We start from the raw sequence: 22,764 nt of genomic DNA, 5'->3' as shown, positions 1-22,764 counted from the left end.
CGCCCAGCTGAGCACAGCACTTGAGGTGTGGCCTCACGTATGCCAAGTAAAGGGGATGGTCACTTCCCTAGGCCTTGGACACTTTCAGCAAGAGCTCTGAGCAACCTGTGCCACTTCCCCCAGCTCACAGTACTGCAAATGTATGTCGTGTGAAGCAGCACTTACAGCGGCAGGAGGGAAAAAAAAAAAAAAATAGGGAAAAAAAGGCTCAATTGCTGTGGGGAAGGGATGGGCGGAATGCCCCGTCCCGGCAGCCCGAGGGTGCCCGGGGCGGGGCGGCCGCTCCCGGCTGCGGGCGAGGCGGGAGGGGGCGGGCGGAGGAGCGGCACGGCACGGCACAGGATCTCCCGGGCTCGCCGGCTTCTTTTGACACAGGCTCGGAACTCCTTTCCCGGACGCGGAGCGGGAGCTCTCCCGACGCTGCCCGAGCCGCTGCAGGTGAGGGCGCAGCGGGCGCGGCGCTTCCCGGCCGGCGGGATCGCAACGGAGCAAGGGGACACGGGAGGACACGGGAGACACCTGGAGCTGGAGCCGCTCCTGGAGAGGGCGTGCCATGACCGGCAGCAACCACGGCGAGTATCGGGGCTCGGTGCTGGCTGCCCCAAGGGAGCAGCGGGAGAGAACCTGGGCACCCCCTGCGCCTCTGCGGGCGGCAGAAGCCCCGAAGGGGAGAAGGTCAGCGGTGGGGTCTGAGGTGACGATCGCTCCAGAAACGTCGGGAATGGTGTCCCAGACGCCTGGCACGCTGCAGCAGCCCCGGGGATTTCCCAAAAGGATTTCCCAAAAGGCCGCTTGATTTGGGACACTGAGGAGTGAGCTCTGTGCTCCTGGTGCCGGTCCTGCGCACCAGCCGATGCCCGCGGCGTGCTGATGATCCTGTCCCTTCTCTCTCTCCTGCCTAGGAAGAGCCATTCTCCGTCCCTGGAAGGCCGTGGTGCAGCTCGCCAGAATCCGTGTTCAGGGGTTTATGTGGGAATCAGAGCAGAATGGATCGGTATCGATATTTCATCTTTAACCAGAGGAACATGGTCGTGCTGGGGATGTTCCAGATTGCCTTCAGCACCGTCTGTGTCACCAGTGGGTTCATAGATGGCATTTTCAGAACAGAGTCTCAGCTGGGCAAAACCAGAGCTCCAATTTGGGCTGGCATGGTAAACTTCTACTATATTTTCTATGCTTTGTTTTGCAGTGGTTTTTTTTTTTCCCACTGCTACATACTAGTACTCATATTGGGGGTGGGAGGGAAGGCAAGATTTCTTGCCAGTTTTTCCCTTGTTTCATGCTTTGAACTCAGTTAATAAAAGTTTCTTTATAATGATATAGGCAGAAGAGTGCAAGCACTCTTCTGTCCTCTGAAGAGTCCTCTGAAGGAACTAAATTAAATACATTTCTGCTGGATGATGTAGAAAATGGGACATAGTGACAATTGACAGGGTTTTTTTTTTTGCAGAACAGTGGCCACAGAGAGGCCACCCAAGATTAGGAGGAGAACACCTCATCCTGTGTTCAGGTAGATGAACATCTGGGTGCTGATCTCTGTCCCGCAGCACAGTGCCCCTAATTTTGGTACTGCAGTGAGGAGTGGGCAAGAGGTATCCCTGCTCCCTGGCATTCAGCACCCTGATTTACCCTGCTGAGCCATGCTGCAAGAAAATTACACTGAAGAGCTCTCTCCAGTGCAGAGGCTGCCTATCTCCTTTCACTGGTATCTTTCTTTCCTTCACAAGATGCATATGGACTTGGCAAAGCAACGTGCGTTTTTAGCAAATTAAATCAGATTTATTGAATCAGTTTCATTATTTTGCCCGACCCATAAAGCTCTGGTCAGCAGTAGCAAGGCTGTGTGGGTAGCAAGTGGGCAAGATGCATGTCACCCATGTTCTGCATCCAGGAGATGCTACAGAGGAAACCAGAAGAAATTAGCAATTCTCTTCCCATTTCTGATGCTGCAGCTACTCTGATCCAAGCCTCGAAAACACTTTTCATTACTTTTCATTACTCTGTAGCAGTTTATCTTCTGAATCTGATACTAGTCTCCCAAGCTACCATCTCCTTTTGTGCTCTGCAGGTGATGGGTGTCCCAGGTGTCCTGGCTTTGTTCTCCTCGCAGAGGAAGAATCCAGTTCTTGTAAGCAAGAGGGGCAGATGGGTGTTTGTGTGTATGGGGCAGGGGCAAAATGTTGGGGCAATCAAAAACAGTTTGAGTAAGGAATGAGCTGACTGGTCCTCCTGCAGAATTAAGAGCTTATTTCTTTGAGTTTTCTTCACAAAAGCTGCTGTCTTTATCACCAAGAGGAGGAAGCAGTGTTACCTTGCTTTCTGCTGCAGCAGACAGGCACTGGGCCTAATAAAAAGCAACACTCTGTACAAACACTTCATTTCAATGCTTTTCTTTTGGTGGTCCTTCATGTTGTTAAGCATTGTGTACACTAAAATATGAAATGAGTTAAGAGGTTTGCATTTCCTGGGTAGGTTTCTCCAGCCGTGTAAACTCCAAGGGAGGATGTTGTATGCAAATTAGAGGTCTTTAAGTAGCACCTCTGATTAATATTCAGGACTCAGCTGTAACTCAGAAACTCAGTATTATGAAAACCTCTACTTCTCTTTGGCTTCTAAGTGACTGTTGCTGCTGGGGATGCTGCAGTGTTATGGTAGGTCAAAGGCTACCTGTAATGCTTGTATTTGCCCAAGGACAGCTTTGATTCCTGCTCCCCTTCTTTTTCTCACTAAAATTCTCTGTCTGTCCAGGTGAATGTACTGATAGTTGCTTCCATAGTCTCTTGTGTTGCCATCTTCATTGTAATAGTTTATAGCTCCTTGACACTGAGCTATGGTGAAGAGGAGGAGCTGAGTTCTGCCCCAGTCCATGTTATCCATACTGTAAGTATTGATGTCATGATTATCACTGGGGAACATGCCACCCTTAATCTGCAAGCAGTGCCACATGTGGCTTACAAACAGAACCAGACTTCTAGGACGGGTGACACTAGGTCAGGTTGGCTGCTTTTGCTTCTTAGTGCAAAGGGGTGGTGTGGGCTGAGCCATGAAAAAACACTGGTGCTGCTCAGGGAAAAGTGCTGAGAGTATTCCTGGCCTGGTTTGAGAAAGTGGTTGCAAGGCTCAGATCTTTCCAACAAGCACCTCAGGTTACAGCAGTTACAGGGTCAGCTGGTTAAACCTGCTGTTAGTTCAGGTGTATCCTCCACAGTAAAGCTGTAGGGAAGGAATGAAGCCCTTTTTGTACCTCCAGTCTACAAGTAATTGCTTGCTGTGGGAGTAAAGGCATTTCAGAGAGATTAAGCTGGTTTAATGCAGGACAAGTCAAAATGTCAGGCTGCTATAAGGTGCAGTGCAGCAAAACAATGTTTCTCATATTCAGTGTGGAGAAGAGCAGCCATTCCTTGGGGTTTTTATTCATTGTCAAAGGTATTTCCAAACCCAAAGCCATTACGTAGCATCTCACATTTAATCAGCAGCCTTATTTCACTGCTTGCTCTGTTTGAGGTTCATACTTGGTTTGTTTTTCAGAATACAGAAAAATCTTAAATAACACTGACTACGAATCAATCTCCTACCATGCAATCACAGCATTCTTGCAGTCGTTAGATTATTTTTTGTTGGAGAGTGTCACTTTTTGAATATGCCTTTACCATCTCCTTTTATTTTTACAGAGGTTCATACTCAGTAAAGTTGTCAAGGGTGCTAACATAGCCATGCTGGCTGTGTCCATCTGCAGTGCCTGTTCCGTGCTGGCCATGGCTTACCTGGGATGCCGGAGCCTTCCCTGCTGCTCCTGCTATGACAGTGTGACTGGGATGGTGAGTGGGGCACAACAAGTTTATTTCTACTGAATGTTCCTGGGAGGGGAAGAAACCAGGGGAAAAAAGGTGTGTTTTTCTCCTATAAACCTAGTCTCAGCCCCTACCTCAGTCATGCAGGGCGAATTCTAAGAAATTAAGTGGGATATTAGAAGGGTTTTATATTTCTTCTATTTTTTCCTTTAAAGGAAAAAATCTCCCTCTTATTTACAGTGTCATGTAAGAGCCAATATAAGTTATCTCTATTTTCCAAACCATTTGTGCTGAAGCTACTGTGGCTTAAATTTCCATAAATTCCTGCTCTCCTCAAAAACTGTTCCTCTCATCTTTAAGCCACCAGTTGCTTCTGGTGCAGCATTACAAAGACTTACTGGTACTTACTTACATGCTGGAACTTCAAATTCAGCAGTAAAAGCATCTCCAGTGCTGTGTGTGAAGTGTTGGGGTGCTGACATATGTAATTTACTCCTCATTCAAAAGGACTTTCCTCAAGTGATGGGGCCCACGGCATCTCTGCTAAATGAGCTGGGTAAAAAAATAAATACCAACTGCTTCTCTACTAGAGCAGTTCTGATGCTGTGTTATTAAACATGTACATCCAGCCATTTGGTTTGGTAAGGAATTAAAGGGTACAGGCCACAAGGCAGCTGTTCTGACTAAAGACAGAGTAGGTAACATGAGGCTGCTTTAAATTTTCAAACTAAAAGGTGTTAGGAGGCGTGGACTGCACAGACTTCTCAAATAAGTTCAGGTGTATCTTCTTGAACAAATTTCCAGGTGAGGTACTTGATGGTGCTGGTTTTTTTTCATAGGAATGGTTGCAGCCTAGTGAGGACCAAAATCAGGCTGTGGAAATGATTTGTGCTGTACAAAGTGAGTAACTCTTTTGCCTCCACATGTCTGGATGATCACCAGGGATGAGGAAGGAACATTCTGAAGAAGGTTTAAAATCCTGATAATCAAAAGGAACTCAGGATTTTGTGCAAATGTCTATACCACGTTTAATGGTTTTTGCTTTCTTTCCTCCCACAGGCCCTGGGGGGAGAATTTTTAATTTCACAGATCGGTTTCCAGCCCAGGATGTAGATGCAGAAGAAGACACATCCAAACCTCCACCATATATCAGAATGACTTGAAAAAGTGGCCGACCATTGTGTTCAAATGTGGCAAGAGAGATGCAATAAGTTCTTAATCTTTAAAGACGGTTATGCACTTTTCCTTGGCCCTTTGAAAAACACATGCAGAGCAAACTAGCGAATGCCCAGCACTGAGCAGAGATCACAGTGCAGAGGGAAAGATCTGCAGGTGATTTTGAACTTTTTTGTATGGTGAAAATACCTCATTGCTTCTGGAAAGTGAGAGTGTTTTTTCCTCCGGCTTTTGTACTTAAATCATGTCTTATTTCACTAGAATTCATCATGTAGTTTGTGCAGCAGTACTAGCCTTAGGCATTTCAATTTTAAATACAATTCCTTTTTCTTCAACTGCTATCTCGATTTCTCCCTCTTCCTGCATGAATTATTAGGATGATAATGAAGGATGCCCTTCATCCTTGAGCATCAGAGTGTTTTCTTTTTCTTCTTGGTAGGAATGAGGACAAGTAAAGTTTTTGATGTGAAACCTTAATCATGGCATTCAGGTACCTCTGTCAAAATGTGTTAGTGCAATTAGTTTTAGCACTGAAGTGTAACTATAGAGTGTGGCAGGAACTGGAGCTGCAGTAGCTCCTTTTATGAAGTAACTTGAATACTCTAAATTCAGTTCAAGTTTTCCTATTTTGACTTTGTAGATTGAAAATTTAAAATAAATCCTTATTTTAGGGCCTATTTTGCTAAAATTTATTACAGATCTAGACAAAGATGTTTTGTTGTATTTTCCTAGGGGACCTCTTGGTCCTCTACACCAAAGAATTACAGCTTCCAGTCAGGTTCTGTCATCTCCTGAAGTACATAGAATTCCCATATGTACTTTGTGTTTCACTTTTAGGTGGATGTCAAGTGTTTATCTTGCCTGCAGGCCTTGAGCAGGGAGTGGTAGATGACTTAACCCACGATACAGATTAACACAGCATTTGAACAGGGCCTGGAAAATGAGTTCCCATCTTGAGCAAGTGGGTAGTAGGAATTCCATGAGGCATGGAATTCCAGCAATTATCTTGTATCAAACTTCTCTAATTGCAGCACGTAAGGTGCCTTTCGTGGTTCCAAGAGAAGAGTTGTTCTTGATTTATTTTTTTCTCTAAAGACTGAAGTTCTTTTCATAATGCTGGCAAAGGGACTCCAATACCTAAATGGCTTTAAACTAAAGAGGGTGGGTTTAGATTAGATATTGGGAAGAAATTCTTTGCTGTAAGGGTGGTGACACACTGGCACAGACTGCCCAGAGAAGCTCAAGGCCAGGCTGGATGGGGCTCTGAGCAGCCTGGTCTAGTGGAACAGGTGATCTTTAAGGTCACTTCCAAACAATTCTATGATTCTATGAAGATGTTACAGCTTTTTTTTTTTTTTGTAATCTGGAACAGAGAAATACTCTTAGCCACATATTGAGGAAGTCTGGCACCCCTCTGTGTGTAAGGTGCTTGCCAAGTGTATTTGTTGCTGACTTTAACCATTAAAATTATTAATGTCTGAGAATATCTCAGATCAAGAGAGCAGCCCTAACCACCAGGCTCCCTCCACAGCCCTTCTCAGGTCACATGTTGCTTCCTCCACTGCCCAGCTTCAGCCAGGGAAGCTGTCCCCATCTTTGGGTGCTTGGGCCTGCAGGTCCTACTCTGGCAACTTAATTATATGCCACAGTAGCCAAATTCTTCCTGACTTTGGCTCTAAATATCTTCATTACCTTGCCTGCAGAGCCACAGAAGGGTTGAGTTGGAAGGGATGTCTGGGGATCAGCTACTCCAATCCCCTTTATGCCAACCAAAACACAGCTGGTGTCTTGTTCATTTGGAGGTGTTAATGTTTGAATTGCTTTAATATATTAATTCAAAGGTCGTGGTTCACAATGGGATGCTGTGCTTTTTCCTCTGAAATAGTGCCTGTCAACAGGCATCAAAGCACCGGGTGTGACTGCTCTCCCTTGTCCTCAGATGCTTCTGGCACAGCTCCACACCATCTGCAATGAAATGCTGGGGAGTTTCTTCTTGTTTAACACAAACTGCTGTTCTTGTACATTAAAAGAAAGTCAGACACCCTCAGAGGGTACTGGGCTCACTAATAGCTGACAGCAGCGTGGCTCTGGTCAGTCTAAAGCCGATTTTGCATTGCTACAGTGCACTGCTCAGCCTCTGCATCATTTCTGGGAGTTGTGGTCCCATTCAGAAGTGCTGTTCCATAACCAGTCGTGATGTACTGAGCATAATTCAACAGCATTTGACTGCTGGTTGAACAGGGCAATTTGCTTTTACTGTGAGCGTGCAGAGCAGCACGCCACCAGTCCTTTTCCAAATGCTGTGCTGTTTCCATCGGCTCAGCTCCATAATTCCTGGGATGAGGGTGGCAGTGCCACCATGGCTGCTGCAGGTCAGGTCCTCCTGGCACAGCTCTGGGATGCAATCCAAGTACCCAGCCTGGCTTTGAAAGCCTTTGATGTGGCATTTAGTGGCAGGCGTGGCAGGTTCTCGTTTGGCTGTGAAACAGCCTTAGCAGCACATACTGAATTCTTAGAGTGCACAAGAGGAGTATGCTCTATGCTGCTTCTGAATAAAAACGTATGCAACTGATTTATCAGCAGCTATAAGATGGCTTATTTCTTACACAGTCCTTCCAGTGGTGCAACTATTGCAGATCGCTCACAGACACGTGATTTCAACAGTTCTTTCTACAAAAGTGGGGGTTTTCCAGAAAAATGACAGCTTCAGAATGGAAATTGGTGGAAACTGATTATCAGTTTAATGTTTCTCCTCTTTGGTTAGTGTTGCAGTAAATATATTCCTAACTGCAGTTTCCAGTGCTATATTTAGCAGCCCATTCCACATGTGAGGTACAGTACCTTCCCAGAGCCTGCCTGCATCTCCAAGGATATTCCACAGCTTGTGTCACCCCCAGCTTTCACTGGTGGGTGTCAGGTGGAGTTATGGACCCCCATTATGCACCCAAGCACTTTGTGCTCACCTTGTGCCAGCATTGCTTGTATTAGGTCAAAGACAAGGCATTCACATAAAAAAAAAAACTTCTTTACCTCAAGCAGGCAAACATTACCCTATTCCCTGACGCACAGAGCAAGGCACACAACATCCACAGGTGGATAAAGGCAAAGCCTGCCAGCCTCTCCGTTAGCAGTGGCCACACTTAATCACCCAGTGTAATCAGAAGGTTAATCAGGGAAGCTGATTCTGGAAGTTAATGTTCAACTAAGGGCAAAGAATTTTTTGAAGTCATTTCCCCAACAGAAGGGGCAGGAGGTGCAGAGGAGGAGGGAAAGAGAAGGGATCTTCATCATGGTGAGGATCAGGGAACCCTTTCAGACACTTCTTTGACAACAAGCCTGTCTGGGATTTAAAATAAATTATACATTTTTTTTATTTATTTATTTGTATCTGAATTTTATTTTTCATGGATATATGTTTGGTGCAGTTCCTCCCCTGTGCTGCTGAGCTGCTGGTGCTCAGGGTCAGGGCAGCCTTTGCTGGGAACAAATGTGTTTCCCCTTTGCTGGCAAAAGGCAGTGAGAAAACAGGGGATACGAAGTCACAGTTCTGTGTCTGCATAGCCCACCCTGTTTTTGCATGAAGCAGTTGGAAATTGAAGTAAATCTTCACCGTAGGTAGATGAACTGGCCTAAAATATTTTGAGTGGGGAACATTGAGTGGGTCTTGCTCATTAAACATGCAAGGGAAAGGCAGACTACAGGAGAGAGCCTTAAAAGAGCTGGGAAAGGACAGGAGTGGTACTGATTAATCAAAATACAGATATGTTCTGAAAACAGGAAGTGGTATTTGCCTGCAGCTGAGAGGAGGAATATTCTTTTTTTTTTTTTTTTTTTATATACTCAGTAGAAACCCCACCTAATATAAGACACCCAATATGCATTTTTTTGGAGTCAGACTGTGTGATTTCTTGTTCCCTAGGATCATAGAACCACAGACTTCTTTATGTTGGAAAGGACCTTTAATATATTGAGTCCAACCACTGATCCTTATCAGTCCCTTCCAAACTGAGATATGATTCCATGATTCTCCAGCACCAACAGTGTGTAAGTATGGGGAAAAGTTGTTGAATTTACCTCTAACTTGAGGAGGGAAGCCCATTAAAGCAAACAGCATTTCCCAGCCTTCCCTAGGTGCTTCTCCATAAAAACAGGAACTGCTTTGTCCTGCACCTCTTCAGGTCTGTCTAACCCAAGCACATTATCAAACTGCACAGTTTCACTTGCACTTTTTGAGCTGCTGCAGTAATGTCTCTCCTTCCTTCCTTCCTTCCTTCCTTCCTTCCTTCCTTCCTTCCTTGGTAGTTACAGCTTCAAAGTTGCAGAAATGTGTGTTCTCCTTCATTGATTTGACATTTATGTCATCTTAACTTAAGATTGCTTTGTTTCATGGTTCGTGTTTCATCCTCTGCCTTCTGTCCACTACATGTTTTTAACTACACTCATCACTTTCTTCTTTAGTCAGTATTAGTTGTTATTATATGCTGTGTTTATGGCGGAACAGTACATGCAGATATTGCTCAGCCCTTGCCCCCTGCCCAATAACCATAAGACTGATTCAGGGTGACAGATGGTGTTTTCAGCTTCCAAATTCTTTGCTCTAAGCATACCTTATATAGCAGTTGCCTCTGTGTTTCTAATTTTGTGTGATGCAGGCAGCCTCCCAACCCCAACTGACCCACGTTTTTGCTTCATTCAACAGTTCTTCACCCATAAAGCCTGAGAGCTGGAGCCTTAAAGCAGATGCTAGAGCTGGAATCCCACCAGTGTCAGGTATCACACATCAAAAAGAGCTGGAACTCCACACAGCACTCCCCCAAATGTTGCATTATGATGCAAAAGTATGCATGCCTATGGTGATGTGAATATACATGTTTTCTGGCCATCATTTTAGATATATAGATAGAATCGATCTTATATATCTTTATTTAGCCTCTGCTATCATCATGCATATAAATTAAATGTACCTACTTAATGACAGATGAAAGTATTGAAATCAACTCTTTCAGGTCAGGTGCAATTTGACAAAAGCACTGTGAGCCTTGAAGCAAAAAGACAAGGGCTGCCAGCATTTGTGCTTTTTTAACAGCAGCATCACAGTGACTCAGATATTAGCTCAGAATTGAAGCTAGCACTCCAGGGTAGTCGTGAGGATCCACAGGAACTTGAAAACCCTCTCTGATTAGCACATGCTTTCCTTAATCTGCAGCTGAATCTTTGGTTGCTGAAGGCAGAAGCTCTTCACTGTCTCTATTTTGAGTGTGTTAAAAATACCTTGAAGTGAATAGAAAAGCTGTTTCATGTATTTTAGGGTCAGTTTAGTCTTCTCCTCTTTGTCTGCCCTTCCTTAACTGAAGAAAAGTCTGAGGGACAGAGGACTATGAAGGGCAAGGAGCACCTCAAAGCCCACTGAGCATTTAAAGTGTTTTCCTGTACAGGAGTGGGTGTGAAGGATGTGGGGATGACCAGGCTTTGGAGAGGATAAATGGTTTGCAAATGCAGCTTCTGCTTTATGACTCCTGATTTAGAGGCCCAGCGTGATGTTTTCAGCAGTAAATCACTAGGTATTTTCAGAAAGAGGGAGTTTAGCATATTGCCGCACACCAGTCTTTTTTCTGCCTGTGACCTTTCCAAAGGGGCAGTGCAAACAGTAAACAATAATAACAGAAAAGGAAGTACTGAGCTAAGATCAGGGTCTTATGACTCTTAGTTTTCACATGCTAAGAGTTTCACCCAGCCTGGCCTTGAACAATTCTGGGGATGGGGGATCCACAGGTGCTCTGGGCAACCTGTGCCAGTGCCTCACCAGCCTCAGAGGGAAGAATGTCTTCTTAATAAGAGCAGCATATTTGTTAAATGCAGGCCAGGGAGAGGATTATGCTCTATTTTGGGGTTTTTGTTTTTTTTGGTTTTTTTTTTTAATGATCACTGCTATTGCTGGGAAATTTGTTTTCCATTAATTTCAAATGATTAGCTAAGGATTCAGTAATTCGTGACTCACATGAAGCAGTGATGATTCAGCGAGGCGGAAAACAATATATGTCAATAACATCCCCCCAGGGACTGTGCACCTCAGGGAATGTCCCTAGGTGACCAGTAGCTCTCACTTGCCTTCCTTTGAGCTCTGGAAATAGCTTCCAGACCTACAAGGAGCTGCCTTCAGCACGTGCTTCTATTTGGCAGGTGGGAGGCTGTGCAGAGCCCAGCGAATCCCAGAACACCCCCGGAAACCAGCAGCCATTCTTCCTCTCTCAATGCCTCCTCACAGCCCTCACTGATGATGCCATTCAGCTGGATAAATGAGGCCTCCTTTGGGCACCCTGCATCAACAGAGGAAGGAGAAAAAAATCCCACATCCTCAGAGACATCCTCAGAACAGTGGTATTGTTTTTGCGAGTCCTAGAATAACGACAACTTCTAATGTTATTTATTAATTTAGATTTAAGATTACGTGTTGGTGTTGTGTTGATTTCCACAGAAAAGTCAGACTGCCATTTAAAAGTAATATTACTATTACTTTTAAATAACATATGACTCTACATTTATCTGGGAATTGCAATGTTAAGCAACATCAGTCAATGATCTCAAAAGTAGGACTCTGGGGAAAAAAAAAGAGTATTAGAATTATTCTGGTGAAGTGAAAATACTCACAGAGAGGACAAGAAATATGACTTTCAATAAATTTATAAAAGTTAGAGGTTTTATTTCTGAATAAGATGAGACTAGAAGAAGAGTGATGGAGAAGACTCCTTTAGGGTCTTGATTTACATCCAAGGGTCAGTAATCGCTATTTTTGTAACTGTTGTTTCACTTCCCATTCTGCTGGAACCTGAAATAAATACTGAACATGCCTCTGAATCATCAGGTGGGTGCTGCAGATGCCTCAAAATCACCCAGAGTCGTTGCAAGAGAGCACTGACAGTAGTCCATGTATTGTGACAGTCTGTTTTGTAAAAATTGTCACCCACACAGACAGAAACTAGAAACTCCTTTAACTCCCTCGCAGCATTTTTTTAACCATATGGAATTATATTACTATTTCTATTATAATTATTGAAAACAAGTGGTAACAGTTAGTGGCAAAGCCAGTTTATTAGTTTTTTTGTGCCTTGCCTGCCCCCAGCACATACGAAAGAACACAACTTTACAGTCTGCTGAAGTGAAAACACACGTACAAAGTATTCAGTACTCTGACATCCATCCTGTGGGCAGAACATCACCACTGAAAGCCAGGGAGCAACACTGAATCCTGCATTACTGACCACACTGCCTCCATGGCAGAACCATTAAAACATGCTTTGTGCTGAACATGGAATTACACACTTGAACACCATTTGCACACAATTTTCATGACATGAGGGCCCTTATTTACAAGTTGTGATAACTCAAATAAAACTTAGCAGATGTGCAGGTGTTTCAGATCAAATTTAACAGTAACACTTGCAGCTACATGAATTTCTTACCCCAACCCCCAACCCGACTGACTTTAAAATTCTTAGTTCTAGGGTATTTTTATTAAAAACAAACAAACAAATAAAACAAACAAACAAAACCCCAAACCAACCAAACAAAACAAAACAAAAAAAAAACCATGAAAACTTGCTGACATATTTAGTATACAAATAATTAAGAAGGATCCTTCTCACAAAAAGGATTAAGGACATGAGTGAAAAACAATCTGTCCAGCAGGACTGTAAACCATATTTACTTACCATAGTATAAACATCAATTTAAGATCAATAATTTTCTTAAAGAAATCATTAAGGACACTAGTGTTAAAAAGGTGATTGTTTCTGAAACAACTGTAAATTCTAGTCATGTAAGGTTCAGAGTGAATACAAAAGCTTCCTTTTACAAATGTTTCCTAAGCAAAAATACTGTCACAATTGAAGCAGCTTTGTACAGGAAAAAGTACTACCTTTTGTTTAGATTCTTTTTAAACATCTTAATCATATTAGACCAAATTAAATGCTCCTTCAAAATCTAGAAAAAAAGCCAATGCATTTTTTTTTCTGTATAAGCTGCAATGAAATTACACCTTAAGAATTGTAATAGTTCATAACAACAGGAATCTTGTTTCAGTAATTTGTTTCTAAAGCAATCATTAGGGTGGCAGCTTCTGAACTAGCCCTTCCATTGAGTTTCCAGTAAGCAACACGTGCTACACATTGCCAATAAAGCAAAAAAAAAAAAAAAATCTTCCTTTATACTTCAAAAACTCAGTCACAAAACACTGTTTGACATGGCACGTGAATGAAGTCATAGATTGCATTCTATGCTTACATTTCACTTTATGCAGCTATTAGCACCATTTTTGTTAAGAAACTGATCTTCAGATAGAACTGAAAAGAAGCAGTTGCAACTATGAGAACACAGAAAAAGGTGGTCCAAGAGGAAGAATTTCCCTCATCTTACCCCTACTAGCTCACATCAGTAATGCCAAGGATGCCCTACATACAGTCACAACATTATACATGCAGGCTTTCCCTCGAAAATCTGTAACAGATGATGGAGATGGTAGATTTACTCCATATTTCAAGACCCAATTTAGTTTGTGTTTGGAAATATTTTAAGAATGTACCATATTCCTAAGCATTCCCATTCCTGAAATATGTTATCAAGCTGGCTTTTCATGATATCTGAGAAGCACTCATGATCTCTTAAAGCCCTGCAAATCCTGTCTTTGAAAATCAGTATGCTTTTGCCAAATTCACCCAATCTTTTACTTACTCAACTCAAATACACCACATTTCAGAAATATTCCATTTAATTTTAGTAAGATCAGAGAACGCATGGATAGAGCCCCAACTTTACCCCAAATCCTGCGCTACAGTACTTTCCACAATATGGGTTAACATAACATAGTTTGGTATCACATGCTAATTATGAAAAATTAACAAAGTTTTTAAGTATCAAGTAATTGTCTAGAGGTAGGGAGAAGTTAGTCAATTCCATTACCACTGCCATGAAGAAACAGACCAAGTTCATAGTGGAATGACAGGCCAAAACCTAGCAATTTGCACCGACACTGGCAGCCCAAACTTCGACAGACCTGGTTTTTTTTTGCTTTTACAATAAAAAGGTACCTGCTTTCTAATTTCCTACTCTTCACCTAATATTCCTTCATATGCCAAAAATCTCCCCGCTTGCTGACCCAAAACCCAAGTTCCCTGGCTGTCACAAAAGGCTCTTTCTCCTACATTATTCCAACACAAGTAGCAACCAAAAGTATTAGTGAACTGGCGCACGAGTTATAATCTTACCACAAGTGATGAGAACAACCTCAGGCAGCAAGAGCTCAACTAGGATTGCTTTGTCAAAACTTGACAAAGTGAGTATGTTCCCATATATTTATAGTGAAATTTTAGTAATTCAGAAAGTACAATTACAAAGTGCAAGAGCATAAGATGGGCACATCTACACCAGGAAAAATTAAAATAAAAAACACATTAAAGTGCCAAAGAGATTTGCTATAGTTGCTACCAAAACCTGTAACTTTGCCAAAGATCAAAATTTTGAAGCACTTGCAAACAAGACTAGGTGTCACAAGCCAGTGACAATGTGACCTAACACCAGCAGGATGTGATAGGTTTTGGTTCAGGCTTTATATGTATTTCATCATGATCTGGGGGTTGACTAAGCATTAACGGCTTGTGACTTTTAAGCTTGTGAGCCAGTGTCATGAATATGGCCTCCACATGGTCATTGTCATTGGGGTTCTTGGCAGAGGTTTCAAACAATGGCATGCTGTGAGTGTCAGCAAACTTCTGGGCCAGGTCCGTGGGCACCTGAATAGCACTTCTCAGGTCACATTTATTTCCAACCAGAATCCGTGGTATGTCATTGGCAAGAAGGTGCTGTTTGCATTCCTCTATCCAGGACGGCAGGCTGTGGAAACTGGCAATGTTTGTCATATCATACACAAACACCACAGCATGGACATTCCTGTAGTAGTGCTGCACCATGCTCTTCCTGAAGCGCTCCTGGCCTGCAGTATCCCATAGCTGTATCTGAAAACAGAAAGAGAAGGAGAGGAAAAAATGTTTTATTACTCATCCTGGAAAATAACACAAATTACCCATAGTGAGAAGAGTTACATGATCACAGAAATCTACTCTTCTGAGTTAATCATACTGACAAGCTGAAGAAAACCATTGCATTCACACAATTTCAGAAGCTTTGACTTTCAAAGCTTCTCACAAGTGAGGCCAGGAGGAATGATGACACCTGAGGGAAAATACAAATTTCTGAAAGTTTATTGGAGTATTTTTAAAGATTTTTATAAAAATGAATCCTGAAGTCTTAGCAATGGCACTTTCATTGGAGAATTAAATATGCGTTACTTCCCAATACAACTCTCAGCTGACATGATTTTTGTTATTGCCAAAAATAATCTCATCTTCCCCAAAATTTTGTTGTTATCATGATGTTAACTGCCATGTAAAAGTAGGAAGAAATCAAACCATGCTTGATTTCAACATCACCAACAAAAACAGGACAAAGAAATCTTTCTCTGCAGTGTGTTGGAATCAAACCCTCCTGTGATGAACATGTAACTTGTTTATTTAGTGCTTTAACTGGGACCATACTATGGTTTGTAGTATCAAGGCATGCATAAAATGAAAAAATTAAAAAAAAAAAAAAAAAAAAAAGAGGAAAACTATAAACCTCCTGTTAACACGTGGTTATCATTTCCAGGTACACACCATTCTGTCCAAACCAGACTGAACACAGGTGCTATAAGCATAGTCAGAATAGAAAGACATTCAGCAGAACTAAAATTCTTTCTAATTTCTGGGGTCCAGACTGAAACAAAATAAACAGGCTTTGTAGCATCAGCAGATGTAAGCAACAGCTAAGAGAAATCTTAAATACATTGATCATCCTGTGTAATGGAAGCCTGGAGTCCTCAGACACGTAGAGAATGCTCCAGAATTGTGGACGGTGATGTTTACCCAAACTTGCTCTTCAGGAGATAAGAACAGCAATGCACAGCAGTCAGAACCCCTTCACCTACAACACTGCATTACCTGTACACTGTCAGAAATACACTGGGGTGTGGCTCTATCACACACACCTTAGTGATAGTGGAACACCTGAAAGACATTTGATTTCTTGGGAAAAGCTGAGTCCTAGCTTCCTGTCTGCCTTGTACAGCTGATCGCTGATGGCTGAGGCAGTTTGATTAGCACTTCAGCTTTTGAGCAGAAAGGTTTTTGTCCCTGGGAATGAAAGGAGTTTTCCTTGAGACTCAGACATCAAGGAATACTAAATGTTCTGCAGACAATGACGATAAATTTGAAATTTAATCTGTTCTCATGAAAGTCACAGCCACTATGTAATTGTTGAAATTGTTCTCCCTTTACCATAGCTCTGCATTCCTTTGATCCAAATGTTTCAGTAAAACTTCTTTAGAAATTGCAAGTATCTTGAAAATTGTCTTGTTTACCACTTTAACCAGTGACTTTTTATATTAGAAAAAAGGAAGGCCAAGTGGAAGGGAAATCTGCCAAGAGCAAGAAGATGCATCAGTGACAGAGAGGACTACAGTATCACATAAAGTTGTTTTGAAAGCTACAACAGTGGAAATACGGTGAAACTGAATAGAAGCAAAGTCTTGATAGCAGTGACTGACAATAAGGACTTTTTCTTTAAGCAAAGGGTTCATCAGGTTGGAAATTATTAAAATGGATGACAATCCAGATCCACGAGTCAATCACAGGATGTTATGAATCAGTCATGCAACAGATGGAAAAAAAAAGAGTAAAAGTTGTTTCAGATGGTGTGACTTTTTCTGCAACATTATGTTCAGCCCTGGTCGTCCATCCCCCCAAAAAAAAAACTCAGACTAGAGCAGGTGGAAATGGCAGCTACTGGTTGCAACGGGGGAACTGAGAACATCGTGAGAACATCAGAGCAGCTTGGCTTTTGTAGCCTAGTCCAGTTCTCTGCAGCTTTTGATCCAGACACTTAGAAAGACCTGTGTCTGTGTGCTGCTTCTGAAAGGGTCACTAACATTGTTAGGAAAGGCAAGGCAAGTTTCCCTGGCTCTGATCCCATGAAATGGTACTCAGTTGCAATCTGTCCCATTTTAGAGTAAACCCCCTCTTTTTGCCAATGGTATTACACTCTATGCACAACTGACAGCATCTCCGTGAATCTACACAATCAGGCTAAACAGGCACCTGTGTTTGGGTAAGATTCAGTCACACACCCAGGTGAGACAAACTTCCAGTTCTGTGCACTTATAAAACATCATAAAGTCAGGAGACTCAGAAAATGTTCATGAATTTGAGAAATTAGAGGAAAAAGAAGTGCAGGCTGAAGCAATCCTATGTATAGACAATATCATGTTAAGGAATCATACAGATAAATCTTGGAAAATGCTGTATCAAATTAATGTAAAGAGGGAGTTGATTTTCACAGGCAGCTGTGAGCTTACAATTCTCTCCCCATCTTATTCACAGAGCAGAAATCGGTCATGCTTCAATCAAGCGGAGATCTGCAAGTGTACTGCCAGCCTTGGGTAAAGATGGGGAAATTAAATTAAAGGTTTACATAACTTGCAAGTGAAGCTTAAACTACAGCTCTTCCAAAATTTCATTTACATGCAGCATTCAAGCCTGAAGGGCATTATCAACTGAGTCATTTGCACTGAGAGGTAAATCCCTTTCCCAATGTTGAAAACTACACACTTCAGAAGTTTCTTTTTTCCCTTGTTCAAGGTGAACTTGAGGAAATGGATCCATTTCTGCCTCTCACCCCAAGTATTTTCTCTCTGAAAAACAACACTGAAAATGTTCACATTAATGGGTTTGCATTGATGAAGTAACAGTAAGATTACTATTTCATTGTTAGTCCAGTAACACCCATCTTCAGGGGACCACAGTTTTTATAATAACCCTTTAAAATATGCAGTTTGAATGTTTGGCTTAACAGCATAACTCAGCTAATAAAACTGTACAGAATCACTTGGTCACATTCCCTAGGAAAGACAAATGGCATAAAAAAAAATATTAAATACAACTGACTCAGCTATCACACCCCACCTTCTGATTCTGTCTTGTGGTCCAGAAAGGCTCTTTTCTAAACAAGGACTCACTTTGTATGTGTGGTTTATAACACACTGGTAAACACATGATTGGCCTTGATGCTATGTCTCCTTTAAAAAGGGAGAAAATTTGGAATAGTTCAAAGGTACAGAACACGCTGTTCGGACTTTCTTATTTGAATTTCATTTGTGCTTAGCTCTTTTAATGTAGGTCAGTGAAGACTGACATCATTGTTTTCTTCAATTTTCAATGCTTAGATCAATTGAGGAAGAGGAAAATTTAGAAAGCAGCAAACCCATTTGTTGAAAGATTTAATTTACTCGTCACATTTAGGCACCAGTGTTTGATATGAAGCTGTCAGCCTGCTGTACAAGGAATACACTTGTTCCTATGCCTTGGAAAGGCTACACAATGACTGTGTGGGAGAGAGTCAGCAAGAAGAACTGTGCTTGTGTTCCTGCCAATGACACAGCACTTTTCCAGCTGTGAAGGAAACAGTTACTGCTGTAGGAGCACAAGAAAGAACCATCCAGCTGGCTGGGGGAAGGGAGAAGGGAGAAGACACCACTTTATAACCTACTTTGATGCAAGAGGAAAAATTCCCTTCAGGGCACAGCAAGCACTACAATAATTTAGTTCATCAGAGCTTCTCTCTCCTGGTTCAACTGGTGTTGCTGGAGCTGACTGCTACATGTGAGAAAGGTGAAGAGGAGTGAGAGAAGTTGCCAAAACCACCCAAAATCAGTTCAAACTTGACAACACTCCCACGAAGAACTAGGGTCCTGGCCATAAGGATAGAATGTATTCCTTTAATGCTGAAACAGAACTTGCACAAAACAATGAGTCTCAGAAGAGCCTCCTTCACTTCTCCACCTTCCTCAACCAGCACTGGTTTATTTTACAGATAACATTCTCAAAAATGCAGCAAAACAATCTACAGAAACGTTATCTATGAGAATGGCACAATAACCTATGTGAAGCATCTCAGAGCTGTGGATTGTGCTATGTTCTTCACTTCTCTCCAACAAAGGCCAGGCATCATTCAGACGTGATGAAAATGCCAGTGAGTAAGATGGTGGTGACAAGACAAAATCCCTCAGGAGGTCTTTCCTCTGTCTGGACAAAGGAGTACAGAATTTCAGCTGTCAGAGAAATTCTAGTCAATGGTTTTACTAAAAAAAAAAACAACAAACCAAAAAAACCACCAACAAAAACTCCTATTCATCTTTCTTTTTCAGTTGAAAAATGATATGAGATAAAAAAATCCCACAAGAGTAGGAAAGCAAATTGGCTCTCCTATTCTTATATATCTTCCATCATTTCTTTAATCAGTAAATAAGCAAGGAAAAACTACAGCTTTCAGCTACATAACTGTAAGCTGTAGTTTTAATGCCTGATGATAGTAAATGCCCAAGTACAAGCTCAAGACTACTGCTAACTTCCTTTTTCTGCACAACTGAGCTTTCCCCATAGAAACAAACTAATACAAAAGCAGACGGGGATTCCGCTTAAAAGAGCTGGTAAACAAACTGCACCTTAAGCTGTTACAGAGCATTCTGCAAATAATGGCCACAATCATCACACAGCAAACTTAACAGAATCCTGAAAATTAGAAGTTGAAACGCACTGCTCAATCCTGAACACCATTCAATTTCCTAATATGATCACAACAGTGGCACCTACATAGTTCTGTGGTGCTGAAGGTTAAAACAACTGTGGCGATCAACGAACGAAGATGCTGAATTTCTCAGAGGCAAAACGCTGCTGCTAACAGGGACAAGTCAGACTAAACTACTGCTGAGAGATCTGTATACAAGTAAAGTAAAGTGCCAATCAGCATATGACAAAAGCCGCAGGCAGGTTTGGCCTACAGCAGGAATCGGTTCACCACCACAGAAACCTGCGCCGCGCCCACCCTTCCCACAGGCGCAAGGCCGAGCGGCGGAACAGCGCCGGGGTAGACACAGCCGCGGCTGCCGGCGACGCGACCGCGCCGAACCGAGCTGCCGGGGCACGGCGGTGCCGGAGGCCTGCACACCCCTGCCAGGCCCGGGGCGCGCCGCTCTCCCGGCCGCCGGAGGACGACGCCGGGCGCTGCCGCTCCGCCCGCCGCCCCCTCAGCCCGGGCCGGGCCCCGGGGTACCTTGATGCGCTCGCCGTCGATGGTGACGGCCCTCTCGCGGAAGTCCACGCCGATGGTGGCCTCGGTGCGCTGCGGGAAGCGGCCGGCGCAGAAGCGGTAGGTGAGGCACGTCTTGCCCACGTTGGAGTCGCCGATGACGATGATTTTGAAGATGCGCGAGCGGGCGGGGGGCAGCGCGCCGGGCAGCGCCCCGGAGCCCGTCAGGCTCAGCTCCAGCGAGGACTCCACGTCCCCCGCCGCCATCGCGGGCCCCGCGGCGGAGCCGCCGCCCGCCCCCGGCGCGGGCCGGTCTCGCGAGAGAGCCGCTGCTGCCGGCGGCAGGGGGCGCTGAGGGAGCGGGAGCCGGAGCCGGGAGGGGAGAGCGGGAGCCGGGAGCGGGGAACGGGAGCCGGGAGCGGGAGGGGGGAGTGGGAGCCGGGAGGGGGGAACGGGAGCCGGGAGCGGGAGGGGGGAGTGGGAGCCGGGAGGGGGGAACGGGAGCCGGGAGCGGGAAGGGGAAGCTGGAGCCGGGAGGGGAGAGCGGGAGCCGGGAGCGGGGAGTGGGAGCTGGGAGCCGGGAGGGGGGAACGGGAGCCGGGAACGGGAGAGGGGAGCGGGAGCGGGAGCCGGGAGTCGGAGCCGTAGCCCAGAGCCGGGAGCGGCTCGGGAATCTCTGAGCAGCGGGCAGGGCCGGCCCCGCAGCCGTCCGGGCGGCCCGGATGCCGCGAGGTGTGGAGTGTGAAAGGCGCCTTTTTCTTTTTTTTTTTTCGAATTTTTAAAAGTTTAATAGTAATGAAATGGTGATAAAAATAGTGATACAGTTAGAGGAATGAAAATTTAGGGTTAGGACAATTACAAGTGTACAATAAAAAGCGAAGAATTACGGACGTCCGGATGCTCTCGGGCACTTAAGCCACGACAAGCATGCCTTGTGAATAAAGGAATAACCCTTAAAACAATACACTGTTGCATATTCATACATACTTCATGGTTATGCATACATTCTATTCAAAACAAGAAACTCTCTCTGGCATATGTCAACTGCTTCTTTTAGTCCCCACGGCATCTTCGAGTCTGAGCAAGGCCTGAAGAAATTAGCTTCTTCTGATAAGAAAACCATAAATTCCCTTTCTCTGGAAGATTTAGGTGTTCTGTGACTGTTATCTCGAAGTGAGTATCTCATTCCTTTTAAAAAACCCCACATACATAGTTTCTATTTTAACTACTAAAGCTTCATTTTAACTACAGAACTACATTTACCATACTATTAAAATGTTAATACAGCACAACTAATCAATATAACATAATACATACAGTATTCAATTTAATATTTGCGAAAAGCCAATCATAAAATATGCATTTTTCACATGGAGTATGTAAGATTTTCTTACAAATGGTTGCTTGATTTTTGTCTGCCTTCCAGCCTAATCAGTGGGAAGGGAGACTGGGTCTGTGAAACAGAGAGCTGCCAGGAAGATCTAAGTGATGGCCAGGTGCTCCAAAAACAAAATATTTTTTGGTAGAAATGCCTTGTTGTGGTTTGGGACTGGACAGGCTTCAACGTTCTCAGACCCGGGGGAGGTTAACAAAGCTTGGGAAGAAGGATGTACCACTGAGGACAAAGTGGATGTCCCATAGTGCACACCAAAAACGCAGAATTTAGGGGCCACAAGGACATGTGGCAGAACTCCCAGGATAAGGAAGAAAGAAATGGAGACAACTCAGTAACTGCGCTGAAATCGGCTGCCAGTGGGTAACAGGAATTCCGGCAGGGACAGATCCCGACCGGCTCACAGAGCACCGGCACAAAAACCCACCGGCCACAAAGGAGAGACTGAGCAGGGGTTCATTAGAGAGGTGAGAGAACCATTGACCAGTAGAAGACAGAAGAACACTGATTAGTATGAGAATCGTGTGACTTGGAGCCAATGAACACCAATCCCTTTGCTAAAATGTATAAATAGTAAAAGTTCTGAGAGTTGGGGTACTTATCTGTTGAATATCACGGGAGCACCAGGTTTGTGCAATCTGAAACAGATCATGTCTCTCTTGAGTAGTTACTGGCTTGTTGGACATGAGGTAACAAATCCGGTTTTTGCAGACGACATGGTGTCGGAGACTGAAGTAGTTCATGCCTCAAACATTGATATAAAGTTTTGCTCATTATAACAAAAACCGTGTAAAGAAGCTACGACCAAAGAAGCCTCCCTGAAGATACCTCACTGGGACTTTGGACTGAAAGTCAAACTGCTGAGATTAGACAAAGGGAAAACCCATTCTTCAATCACCTGAAACAAATGAGCCAACAAGGAAAAGAATGTGAGCCAAACGCAGCTGCCATGCTAAGAATCATCCCTGGCTTGCTTCGGGGTGGGGGAGGCCCACAGACCCCTTTGCTGGGAGCAGGTTTGCCCAGATTTGACCCCAACTGATGTAGGGGGAGGAGGTTTGGGTGTGTTGGAACCTCTGCTCAGGGGCAGGGAACCCATCCCCCCTTCCACAAACTGGCTGTGGAACCCCCAGTGGGACATTCCCGTGAGAGGCAGCTGAGGGGGTGCCTTAATCCATGAAAGGCCCCCCAAAGTGCCCCCCGAGTCATTCCTGAAACCTGGCACCACAGCGCTGC

The 22,764-nt window shown here is 43.8% G+C and overlaps 2 protein-coding genes across 3 annotated transcripts; one reads left to right on the top strand and one right to left on the bottom strand.

Moving 5' to 3' along the window:
- The first annotated feature begins 374 nt into the window (after nt 1-374).
- Nucleotides 375-17,523, top strand: LOC128787069 (uncharacterized). 2 transcript variants are annotated; one of them, XR_008430556.1, is made up of 11 exons: nt 375-438; nt 903-1,151; nt 2,069-2,128; nt 2,749-2,880; nt 3,672-3,818; nt 4,631-4,691; nt 4,851-5,123; nt 8,887-9,011; nt 9,667-9,737; nt 11,148-11,345; nt 17,432-17,523. XR_008430556.1 is itself a non-coding variant. In XM_053940953.1 (7 exons), exons 2-7 carry the CDS (start codon nt 987-989, stop codon nt 4,952-4,954), a joined length of 669 nt encoding a protein of 222 aa, XP_053796928.1. In that variant the 5' UTR covers nt 375-438; nt 903-986; the 3' UTR covers nt 4,955-5,443. The 2 variants fall into 2 exon arrangements, 1 of the variants encoding a protein (XP_053796928.1); XM_053940953.1 differs by lacking the exons at nt 8,887-9,011; nt 9,667-9,737; nt 11,148-11,345; nt 17,432-17,523 and having other exon boundaries at nt 4,851-5,443.
- Nucleotides 12,032-20,432, bottom strand: RAB33B (RAB33B, member RAS oncogene family). Its single transcript, XM_053940952.1, has 2 exons — nt 20,160-20,432; nt 12,032-14,974 (listed from the first exon to the last, which is right to left on the bottom strand). Exons 1-2 carry the CDS (start codon nt 20,400-20,402, stop codon nt 14,531-14,533), a joined length of 687 nt encoding a protein of 228 aa, XP_053796927.1. The 5' UTR covers nt 20,403-20,432; the 3' UTR covers nt 12,032-14,530.
- Between the last annotated feature and the right edge of the window lie 2,332 nt (nt 20,433-22,764).

The sequence above is a fragment of the Vidua chalybeata genome, chromosome 4, assembly GCF_026979565.1.
Source record: "Vidua chalybeata isolate OUT-0048 chromosome 4, bVidCha1 merged haplotype, whole genome shotgun sequence".
Taxonomy (NCBI): Eukaryota; Metazoa; Chordata; class Aves; order Passeriformes; family Viduidae; genus Vidua; species Vidua chalybeata.
Note: the sequence above shows the minus strand (reverse complement) of the source record. Positions and strands in the feature narration are given on the sequence as shown.